The 11,804-nt window shown below is 35.4% G+C and overlaps 2 protein-coding genes across 3 annotated transcripts; one reads left to right on the top strand and one right to left on the bottom strand.

Moving 5' to 3' along the window:
* Window positions 1-850: 850 nt before the first annotated feature.
* LOC134791095 (NEDD8) lies at window positions 851-2,389 on the bottom strand. The gene is made up of 3 exons (XM_063762126.1): window positions 2,237-2,389; window positions 2,029-2,159; window positions 851-1,020 (listed from the first exon to the last, which is right to left on the bottom strand). Exons 1-3 carry the CDS (start codon window positions 2,252-2,254, stop codon window positions 936-938), a joined length of 234 nt encoding a protein of 77 aa, XP_063618196.1. The 5' UTR covers window positions 2,255-2,389; the 3' UTR covers window positions 851-935.
* Window positions 2,390-3,078: 689 nt separating this feature from the next.
* On the top strand, window positions 3,079-7,888 carry LOC134790658 (transport and Golgi organization protein 6). 2 transcript variants are annotated; one of them, XM_063761532.1, is made up of 5 exons: window positions 3,079-3,221; window positions 3,296-5,295; window positions 5,394-5,616; window positions 5,951-6,102; window positions 7,558-7,888. In XM_063761532.1, the coding sequence occupies exons 1-5, from the start codon at window positions 3,170-3,172 to the stop codon at window positions 7,873-7,875; spliced, it is 2,745 nt and encodes a 914-aa protein (XP_063617602.1). In that variant the 5' UTR covers window positions 3,079-3,169; the 3' UTR covers window positions 7,876-7,888. The 2 variants fall into 2 exon arrangements, with proteins under 2 accessions (XP_063617602.1, XP_063617603.1); XM_063761533.1 differs by lacking the exon at window positions 5,951-6,102.
* Window positions 7,889-11,804: the final 3,916 nt, after the last annotated feature.

Below are 11,804 nucleotides of genomic sequence, written 5' to 3'. Positions count from 1 at the left end.
GAGCGTAATGAGGGATTCAAGTGTTGACGCCCAAGACGAAATAATTTTGATACCGTGTGACACATACTGCTTTTCACATCAACTATGAGGAAATTGTTATGTTCCAAAATATGTATTATTTGCCAAAAAGAAATAGTATGCAATAAGAAAAAATCGTGTCCTAGAACAGAAAAGTACAACTTTGATCCCTCCTAGCCTTAGAGAATATAACCAAACGAAGTGGTCATTAACAGGCGTTCCTCTCTGTCGAAAATAGGCGGCCAATGGTCAACCACGTGTATGGACTGACGTTTATCTGACATGGCTATGTTTACGTTACGTATACATTACGCTCACTTTATTAACGTCTAGGTTACGTTACGCTGGACTGCGCGACAGCCTGGTCCGCCCGCGCTCGCGCGGTGACAATTTCACTGTATTGTTACCAGTTGCCGATTCGCACTGTATAATACCCACTTTTAAAATAAATAAGCTGCTTTGTTTCAGTTTTAGATTATATTTTATGTTATTCGTGCACTTTGTAAATAATGTACATAATGTTTGTTTGTATTTCTCTGTTGTAAGTGAATTATAATTCTTTTGGAGAAATAAATTCTTAAACCATAAAACCATAATGTGCCCCTCCCCCGCAAAAAACAACCGACTATTTTGTACCGAAAATTATAGACATGGCATCTCCGTTGATTATATCCTCTTAAGCTCCTAGCAGGGAAGAAAAGTGCCACTTTGATCCCTCCTAGTGGGTAAGAAAAAGCCCTTTTTCGAATAGGTGATGTAAAAATAACTATTTCACTCATGGTAAATTGCCATGCCTCGTGATAGCTAAGGAGGATGTAGAATTTCAACAATCTTTTTTTAAGAATGCATATTTACTTTATACAAGAAATGTAACATAAAATTAAGAGTTATAAATATGAGAAAAGTATCACAAGCCTTCACTCCCCTCCTCGCAGCGCCAACACCAAGTGGAGAACAGAGCCGCCTTGCACTTTGTAGTCCTGGGCAGTTTTTTCATCGTTCCTGAAATCACAAATTCTTATTATACTGGAGAATTAATGTCTACAGTCAGTATATTGGCAACACCAAGTAAAATTTAATTTGTCTTTCATGCCAAATATCAAATTACCAATAAAGTTATAAGTTTTTTTATTTTTAGGGTTCCATACCCAAAGAGTAAAATCCCTATTCCTAAGACTCCGCTTTCCATCTGTCTGTCTGTCCGTTTGTCTGTATGGCTGTATCTCATGAACCGTGATAGCTAGGCAGTTGAAATTTTCATAAATGATATCTTGTTGTCGCCGCGAAATTGTAAAGTATGAAATTTGTACAATTTTAGTACAGTCAGCAGCAGAACTAGCAAAGAAGATGACGTATTCACAATGATCTACACACACCCTTGTTCTTGAAACAATAAAGAAGTGGTTAAATATTTATAAAGACCTCAACCACATTGCTACTTCTGCTTTGAAATGTACAGGACAGGCTAAACTGTGACACTCATACATATAAAGAATCAGTAAGTAAACTGATGTTTGTGGGTGTGATTTCATAGATTACCACATAATGGAATAAACTTACACTATTTCTTCATAAATTCAATTTACTTTTACTTACATAGCTCCATGTAATGCTATTTTATATTTTTTCATGAATATCCGAGAAATAACATGTTTGGACTCCTGTCAGTTTGCTCTATCTGATTCTAGAGAATCTAGAGTCTGTTCGGAAAGAGAAGAGTTGTGGAGTGTATTGGGAAACATACATTCCACAACTCTTCTCTTTCTGCACAGACTCTATATATTAATGTTACAGATATGGCGTCAAAGTGTCAGCTAAAGTGGCAAGCTATATGTACTACAACACACCTTTGTTAAAATACACTGGGTAAATTTACTGTCACAATCTATTTGATAGCATAGTATGAATATATTACTTGAGACAGTATCTTGGTCTGATCTTGGTGCATTCTATGTATATAGAACAAATGTATAGGCAATATAGAACTGCATTATTTCAAACATTACTTACATTTGTTTGCCGGAAAATATAAGGCGTTGTTGCTGAGGAGGTATGCCTTCTTTCTCTTCCACTCTTTCTTTAATCCTCTCCACCTTATCTGTCGGCTCAATATCAATCTCGATCTCCTTGCCTGTGAGCGTCTACAACAAAATAAGGTTAGACGCTAAAAATGCTTCGTAATTATACAAGCAATGCGGACTCATGTATCTGGCCTTACCTTCACTTTGATCAACATATTTGAAGGATTAATTCAATCGAAAACTTATAGAATATGCAAAAATAAATGCTGATTTTAAAGCTTATGCGATAGAAGTGTCTGTTACGGCTTCTCTTCCCGTTTCAATGCAGTTTTTAACTTTGACGGAACCGAACCCAAACAAGAAATTGACAGCAGCTGTTACGTTCAAAAATAATCAAATCTTGTTAGGACTGAGTACTGACTTAGAATCATTTTTACACTTAATGTAATACGATTCACTTAGAAACAAGAAATAAAATAAAGCAGCTACTAAAACTTGAATGAACGTGTTTTCAATCATTTTTATATTTGACCTCAATTAGTTCTCTCGATTGATCAAATACCTACGAACGAGGTGTTTTGAACGCACTTCAATGTTTGAGTCTATGTTCCAAAACAAGTAAAACTAGAAATTATTTCCTGAAAATTATACGGTTACGACTCTCATGCGACTCTCCCGTACCATGAAACTACAAGATCTGTATGAATATATAAACATATTCTAGTGTTCTAAAAACTAAAATAACATCCATTGAGAAATTTTATTGAGGACAATTATATTCTTTGATTGAGATAGCATCATTTTTTTAAAACGTCCCACTAATTAAGCTGTCAAATGTGTCAAACAAATTTCAGGTATGATTTCAATTCAATGTCAATGTCATTCATAAAATATTCATTTTCACCCATGGACCTATATAATATTTAATAATAATATAATATATAATATTAAATAAGGTTTCATATTTCAGTGTTTTCACCATGATTTTCGGCTGTTGCATGGGCTGTTGTGTTTTATTGCCCTGCGAAGACTCGTTCACAGTTGTCAATATTATTAGTACAAACCTAAACCACTTAAGAAGAATTCCAGTTTAGCGTTCCAGCGACCAGCTACGTAAATACAACAAAATAATGGCAAAAATACTCAAGTTTTTTGAAAATCTGGAGAAGATTTTAAATCCAGGTAATGTAACTTACTGAGAAAGAACTGTTGCAGAATTATGTTGATGTCTAACCTAACTCAAAACTTTATTTCAGAGGGCCAGTGTCAATTTGTCTCCTTAAATTTGAGAACTGTTCCAAAGGATACAGATACGAAGATTAGTTTTATGGAACTCAGTCAGTTTTTACAAAACCTGTTCAGAGAAATAGATGCTATTGCAACAGAATTAAAAAAAGATGAAACAATTTTAGTGAGTGTTAAAAACCAAAAAACTCTACGCACATGTTTTCAATTGATAACTTCATTGGGTGTGTCAAGATGCCTAATCCCAGGATTAGGTATAAATTTGTCCAAGAGATGTTCATCGGCAGCCAATCTTCACCCACTTACCCTAAGTGATGAAGAAAAGTATGAAATGCTTATAGAGTGCACTGACTTTTTCACCCGATGCTACATGGTACCAGTTTTAAAGAATATAATAGTCACTTTGCATCTATCTGATTACTTAGCTGCTTTGATACAGTTATCGTTTGCTCCTTTGAAGAAACCTGGCACATATGATAATTTTACAATGACTCATGACCTGTATAACAGGTTACACATAGATAGAAAAAAATACCTGAAAGTATATGAACATTTGGTAGAAAATTGCTTTCAACCAATACTTATGAAAGAACTATTAGTACTACAAGGTGTGACCGATCCACGGCCTCCAGCTTTTGTCAAAAGGGTTATAGCTAAGGAAATGAGTTGCAGATTGTTGGCCCCTGGAGGTTTCCTCAGCCTCATAAGATGTTTCATTGAAAGCTATGGGATAGATTCTGGATTTGAGTGGAAAAAAATTGATTTGATATGTAAAATTGTTGCTGCTAAACACGGAACTGGCTCTGACAATGATTACCTCAGTAATATATGTTCCCAATTGAAGAACATACTGGAGTCAAACAACACCCATTACTTATCAACAGCAGTGGCCTGTGTCCTTATGTTGAATGAGACATATCCCCAATCAGAAGCAGTGCAAGGTTTGGTCAAAATTATTTTTCAAACATTAGTTTATGATGAGTTATCATTGAGACCATCCTTACCAGGCACTATAGCGTTGTCAGCCCAAGAGGTGGAAAGGGCAGTCAACATGCTACATGCTTGTGTATACACAACAAAATTAGACTGGCCTGCAGCTCTACTGCATCCTAATTTGTATTTGCTTTTTATGATTGGCATCCAATGTACCAAAAATGAAGAGATGAAAACAAAAATAAAGGAAATACTTATAAAATTATTAGAGTCATTATGCCAAAATGATGTCAGGTGTACAATGATCAAGTTGCTATTTGGGAATGATGAAGAAAGAGTGACTAAGATTTCTGTTGAAGAATATGAAGCAGGGATTGCTGTTAAATTTGTATCAGATGTGGCTGAATATCCCACGAAGGATGCCCTTGAGTATTTTATTACTCTGTTGAAAGCATCATCAAATCTTACTTTTGTACAAGCAATTTTTGAAAGTTCATTGCAAATTCTTATTGATTTAACTGAAAAGAGGAAAGTAAAAAGAAATAAAAATATTTTGCTCACTCCTGAAGATGACCCAATTATTTTAGACAATATAGATGAAAAATATGTAGACATTCTACAGCTTCTCTCTGAAATATGCACATATCCTAAAGTGATTTCTACTTTAAAAGAGTCCCCCACAGGGGTGCTTAATTTCATAGAATACTTTCTTATGAGAAACTTTGGGAACTCTGATGATGAATGTGTTACTATAGCTTTGGTTGTGTTGAACACAATATTGGAAAACTCCAGTGATAATAAAGATATAGAGAAAATGTTCAACAATATTACTCCTATGCTGAAGAGAATGGCAGAAGATGATTCGGGATTAAACAATATCTTGTGTAAAGAGGCTTTATCTTTAATAAAGTGTAATAAGCCCCAGCAGCCAGAGACAGCTTGTGCTAAGGCAATCGCCGATGTTTTTGACCCATTGTTGCCTGTCAGGGCTCATGGGATTATAGAGCTCACTAAACTGATTGATGCCAAAAATCCAGAAGCCATCTCTAAGAAACATTTTATATTCTGCCTTTTCCAGGTAAGTGTTAAACAAATATTGCCATTAACTATGTTAAATTATTGTTATAAAGGGTTATTAAATATTTTTTTTACTAATAATGTATTGTTTGCCTACAGGATCAATTAAAAGACTCTGATTCGTACATCTACTTAGCAGCAATAAATGGCATAGCATCTCTAGGATCCCTGTGTACTGAAGACGTCCTGCATGTCCTGTGCCGGGAGTTTATCCAGATTCCAGACCAGCTTGCACACATTCAGACCTCAAAAGACCAAAACAGTTTGGCAGAACTGAAATTGAAAATTGGTGATATTATTGTGAAAGTTACTAGAAAACTTGGTAAGTATAATTAAAATATTTAAAAATATGAGTTTACCCAAATCATATGTCTGCAGTTTCATTTATGCCTGCAGTGAATTCGTGCTTTGATTTTCACTCTTTACATTATGTGGTAACTTTGGTTGACAATCCAGTGACCACATAACATGGCACAGTACAGCGCCATCTATTTCAGCAGTCAAATTATGGAGCAGGATTTTTTATTAGACTTTACATGCTTTCTAGTAACAATGACTGCTTAGCCAATAGGGATACTTACGCTCAAAAGTTATCATGAGTCATGACAAATCGAATGAAACAAGTAGAATGAAGAATGTAATTATTATTTTTCCAGGTGAAATGGCTGTCGTGCACAAAACGATCCTGCTAAACACAATGCTCAGTGCGTGTCGGCATGAAGACCCTTTCATTCGGGCGTCTGCTCTTTCCAACTTGGCTGAAATTGCTCTAGTTCTTCACTACAGAGTAGGATCTATTATTTATGAGGTAATTACTAATTATACTACTTAATAACCAAATTCATTATTATTGTATGCTTTGATGATATGTCCAGTCAGCAGGAATAGTTGCTAAGCGGGCGAGAGGGTCAAAATTACATTGACGCTTATTCTCTTAACAATAAAGTCGCGTCAAGATCATTTTGAACACCTCGCCCACTTAGCAAACTATTGCTGCTGAGTTGCTGACTGTCCCACTAAGATAATAGGTTTAAAAGCAGGGGTGCGAAACTCCGCACTTCGGGCAAACTCGGCTCCGTTCGGCTCAGCATTGCTCCAAGCAATTATTAGGGTTGACACAACCTGACGTCCCTTTGCGTGTACGACCACAGATAAGATAATGGCTTAAATTTTGACAACCCTAAATAGCCGAAAGGGATAGTGCCATATATTAGAAAGGGACAGCTTGATTCGCCCCTGAACTGCTGTCAAACTTGTCCAAACTCCGGTTTTGTAGGAAGTTTCCTTTCGGTACGGTAGTACTATTAATTATTCTGTGTTAAAAGTCACACGAACCTAGCCGCCGCCATAAACTGGAAGTTACGTTTAAAACACTGGCCTTACGGGCACTAAAAATGGTACTAGTTCAGCACGTTTTATTCACGAATTCTAGCCAATCCTGCATTCTAACGCAACTAGATACGACCAATAGCGCGCGTGATGCGAACTCATCAACCAATCGCGTTGTAGCGGTGTCACACCGCTGTACTGGCCCCTGTCATGCCTCATTATTATTGCCCGTAAAGCCAGTCCCTAGATATATATATATGTCAATGCATACAAAACTTCTACTCACTCTGTTTTCTTTGTATAATAATTTTTAGCAACAAAAACTAGTATCAGACATAGATATACATAGGTATATGATATGTAAATGTTCATGCAAATTGTAACTTCGATAGTATAGGAACAACGGCTTTTAGGCGGCGGTTTGTGTGACTCTTAAAGAAGAGATATTGAGTTTTCCGAAAATCTGCGGTGGTTGTTATAACTGAGTATTAAATCACTAGTCCACTTCATGTTTTTTTACATTTGCTTCCATCTTATGACGCTTTAAAAAGGCAGCAATATGTACCGAAAAGACGCTACCGGTATTTCAAAACTCATAGACATATCACCGTTGAACATATGTAGGTACCTTTTTTATTGAATTTTTGCGTATTTTCCAGAAATGTGCGTAAATGTAAACCTTAATTGAAGGCCAGAAGGATACTTTTACTGTGTACACCATAGCAGTCATAAGCGTTCTTGATGCTTTAAGCAGGATAAACCTCTTGAATCACTCAGACTTGATGTCGTGTCCGAAATCACAACAAATTCTTAAATTAAAACCTAAAGGTCGTTTTTGGATGGCAAATTTAGACTACTGGGATTCCAGGGGTACCTAAATCACGATGTCTTTAAAGGTTCTCGACATTCAACGTTTTTTTTTTGTTTATTGCAGATACTCCTATGCGTTTGGAGCATAATAGAAACGGATCCAGCAGTGGAGTGTCGCCGAGCAGCCGTCATGGTCATATCAAGCCTACTCAAGGGCCTCGGTAAGGACACTCTCATAGAGCTAAAGGACAACCTTCTACCCATATACAGGACCCTGAAGGAACTCTACAGAGACCCCGACGAAGACCCCACGGTACGTCTACATGCACAAATAGCTCTCGAAGAGCTCAATGACATCGTCAAGCAATTTTTAATTCCGACATTATCGATGGAAAATCGATCATTTGTGTTAAGGGAACCTAAAGACATTGTTTTTAAATAAAATTGCGACGGTATTTCGTATTGTTTTTATTCATCACACTGGTTTCACTTATAATTAAATTAAATATAGCCTAAATCAAAAAATGTCTTAAAATAAGAAGCCAAAGAAGAAGTTACATTCTTGGTCTATGTTTAAGTCCATATAAACACATAAATGATGATTTAACTCGATTTTATTCACCCTTGGAACGCCATGTTCAAAAATGTCACTCATACGCCAAGATCGTTGATTTTATTGTGTGTAAGTGATATTAATATTTGCAGAAACAAATTATATCTTGGTTGTATTTCTTGCTATAAATTAGTTCATGGAATATTTATTTTCGATTTATCTAAGAACATTATTTCTTGCATATTATTGCTTATTATTGCTGGAGCTTGGCTTGCTATTGAAATGCTTTTTGTTCTGAGATCCAAATACAAAAATATTGAATTAAATATTAATTTTATCTTTAAATAATGGACGGTAATATTAGTATATATTATCAAAATGCACGGGGCTTAAGGTCAAAAACAATTGAATTTCTCCGTAACGTATTAAGATTTGATTACGACTTTGTTTGTATTACGGAAACCTGGCTCCTGCCTGGAATATTTGATTCTGAACTTTTCGATTCCCGATACTCGGTTTACCGTACTGACCGTGATTATGAGCGAGTAGGCATGACGCGGGGAGGAGGTACGCTTATAGCCGTGCATCGTAAGTTCAGAGCTGAAGTACGCGATCTTCACCCATTCGTCGATTTACTTGACGCTGACGTCACCTGGATTGATGTACCTATCTCTCAAGGACCTACTGGTAAGAAAATAAGATTGTTAACTTGTTATTTTCCACAAAGTAAGTTCCAGATAGAGTCCCAATCATCATTTTTTGAATTTTTATCTAACATTTACACTGATTTTCCTAACGATTATTTCGTAGTGTTAGGTGATTTTAACATCCCGGGAGCCTCCTGGATACCTAATGTACCTAGCCAAAAAAAGTTCAAGTTGGAAATCCCAAATTACGATATTTTAACGACTCAGTTGTCTGCGTTTATGTGTTTTACCGACTGGTATCAATTCAACGATATTCCCAATCAGAATGGTAGACAATTAGATTTAGTTTTATCAAATATTGACTGTAGTGTATCAAACGTTGAAGCCTTGGTTCCTATAGACTATCATCACCCGGTCTTTTGTGTAAAGACTTGTATAGGGTCGAGTGATAATTACTTAAAACCAGCGCGTCGTATAGTACGGCGTTTCTATGCAGCTGACTACGACATTGTAAACGCAGAATTGGATAAAGTGGACTGGGAACGTTGTCTTCCAGAAGACAGCATAGAAATAGCTGTGGATACTTTCTATGATATTCTAAACCGAATTATAGATGATCTGATCCCTACTAAAATAATAAATTCTAGCCAAGATAAATTTCCCGTATGGTACTCCCGACCATTAATAAAATTGATTAAGAATAAAATAAAGACCCATAAAAAATGGAAAATTTATGGACGACTCGCGGATTACATAGCATTTTCAAAATTAAGGGCAAAGATTAAATCCATGGAAAATTCATGCTACAAATTATTCATCTCACGATCTGAAAACAACATTCGTTATAACTCAAAATCTTTTTGGTCATTTTTAAAGTCTAAGATGAGCGTTAACGGGATACCCAACACACTTTTCTTGGACAATAGTGTTGGTAATAGCGGCAAAGAAGTCGCTGATTTATTTAATACCTATTTTCAGTCAGTTTTCGTCAATAATGTTAACTCTCAAGCACCTTGCCAATCTACTTCAATTGCATTAAATAACACTGTGTCTCCTAATTGCCTAATAAATAATGTTAATATCACTACCTCTCTAGTTGAAAGCTACCTTAAGGGATTGGTGACTTCTAAAGGCTGTGGACCAGATGGAATACATCCAATATTTTTAAAGAACTGTCGGGCAAGGTTAGCTTTTCCCATATGCCTACTATTCAATCTTTCTTTAAGGACCGGGACATTGCCATGTTGTTGGAAGAGATCCATCGTAGTTCCAATCCATAAAAGTGGCAATAAACATGACATAAAAAACTATCGGGGTATCTCTAAGTTGTCGGTTATCCCTAAACTGTTCGAAAAAATTATCTACGATTCACTTTTTTACGCAGTTCGACCGAAATTGGTAAATCAGCAACATGGGTTTATCAATAGACGTTCCACTGAGTCCAATTTATGTCAGTTGATTGATTTTGCGACGAATGCAATGGATAAGGGCTATCAGGTAGATGTTATTTATACCGACTACTCCAAAGCATTCGATAAAATTTCTCATTCTTTGCTTATTCAAAAATTACAAACTTTTGGAATTCACGGTAATCTTTTGAGATGGCTTACCTCCTACCTGCGTGACAGAACGCAAGCAGTTGCTATAAAGGGGTACACTTCTAGCTTTGTTCCCGTATCTTCAGGCGTACCTCAGGGATCCCATTTGGGTCCATTATTATTCAATATTTACATTAATGACGTTGTTGATTGTTTCAAATTTTCTGATTTATTATTATATGCCGACGATACTAAAATTTATAGTATTATAAAAAATAGCGATGATTGCATGAAACTTCAAGCTGATCTTGATAGACTGACGTTATATTGTTCTATGAATGAGCTGTACCTGAATGTAGAAAAGTGCTGTGCTATATCATTTACAAGAAAACGCAATAAAATACAGTATAATTATTCTTTAAACAACAAAACGTTAAGAGTTGTATCTGAAGTGAAGGATCTGGGTTTAAATTTCGATAGTGAACTACAATTTATTTCACATATTGACAAAATTTCAGCGAAAGCATACAGAATGATGGGATTCATTTTCCGCCAAAGCAAGGATTTTACAAACCCTAAGACTCTGCAACTTCTATTTAACGCATTTGTTAGGTCAAACTTAGAATACGCGACTACAGTCTGGAATCCTCATTTCAATGTTCACATCCACACAATTGAAAAAATTCAGAACAAATTTATTAGAACAATGAAATATGTGACGTCCCACGGTCAAAGGTACCTTATGGCGGGTATGGAGTTATGCATACCCCAGTAATCTACAATAAATAAGCTATCGATAACACAAAAGATCAACCTTCTAGGTTGCGTAGTTACAGAGATATGATTTTTTGAAAATAATGTTGTGAAATGAGCAACTTTACGATAGAGAAGTTTTAAGTTTAGCCGCCTAAAAAACTATGTTCCTGAAGTAAGTTACATAGTTGACTACAAATAATAATGCCTTATATATCTGAGATTAAAAAAATATTGCGACTTGTTCTGTAATGCAAATAGAAACTTTTGATATCGACTGATTTATGTGTATACTAACCAATCTCTTGAAAATAAAGTTTTATTTCATTTTCACGATTGATTGCAATGAGCTCTCAAGATTTAAATTTTATCTATTAGAAAACGACACTGACAGACAGTTTAAGCAAAAAACAATACCGATTTAGAGGTGAAAATGTATTTTCTGACTTTTTCATATAAAATCACAAAATTGAATATTTTTACTTTTAATGTGACACACAATCAATTTTTCTGAGCACATATGAGAGAAATTCTGTCATTCAAATGAAATAAATCCTAAAACCCCAACTAAATACTATATTTAACCCCTTATGCCACTTTAAACTTACATAACTATAACAGTATTTGCTCCATACATTTACGAAAAGGTACCTTATGGAAATAAATCTAATAATACATCACTACAAAATATCAATCATATTATAGTTTATCTTTTATGAATAGAAAATATTAATTTACATTAAACTGCCCCCAATTTAATTAGTTCTTCGTCATAATAATCTTAAAAAAGACCAATAATTTGTATGTAATGAAAAGGTACCTTGTGGTCAAGTTACATGATGAGGCATGATGATGATGGAACAGTTAGGATAAACTAATA

The sequence above is a fragment of the Cydia splendana genome, chromosome 5 (genome assembly GCF_910591565.1).
Source record: "Cydia splendana chromosome 5, ilCydSple1.2, whole genome shotgun sequence".
Taxonomy (NCBI): domain Eukaryota; kingdom Metazoa; phylum Arthropoda; class Insecta; order Lepidoptera; family Tortricidae; genus Cydia; species Cydia splendana.
The sequence above is the reverse complement of the archived record's forward strand: the minus strand, read 5'-3'. Positions and strand labels throughout refer to the sequence as shown.

Excerpts from the sequence above, each read along its gene's own strand:
- LOC134791095 (XM_063762126.1), bottom strand. Across the intron at positions 1,021-2,028 it reads ATATTTTCCGGCAAACAAAT|GAACGATGAAAAAACTGCCC; the intron begins GTAAGTAATGTT and ends TTGTGATTTCAG.
- LOC134790658 (XM_063761532.1), top strand. The coding sequence starts at position 3,170 with ATGGCAAAAATACTCAAGTTTTTTGAAAATCTGGAGAAGATTTTAAAT. Across the intron at positions 5,617-5,950 it reads GAAAGTTACTAGAAAACTTG|GTGAAATGGCTGTCGTGCAC; the intron begins GTAAGTATAATT and ends TTATTTTTCCAG. Across the intron at positions 6,103-7,557 it reads TAGGATCTATTATTTATGAG|ATACTCCTATGCGTTTGGAG; the intron begins GTAATTACTAAT and ends TGTTTATTGCAG.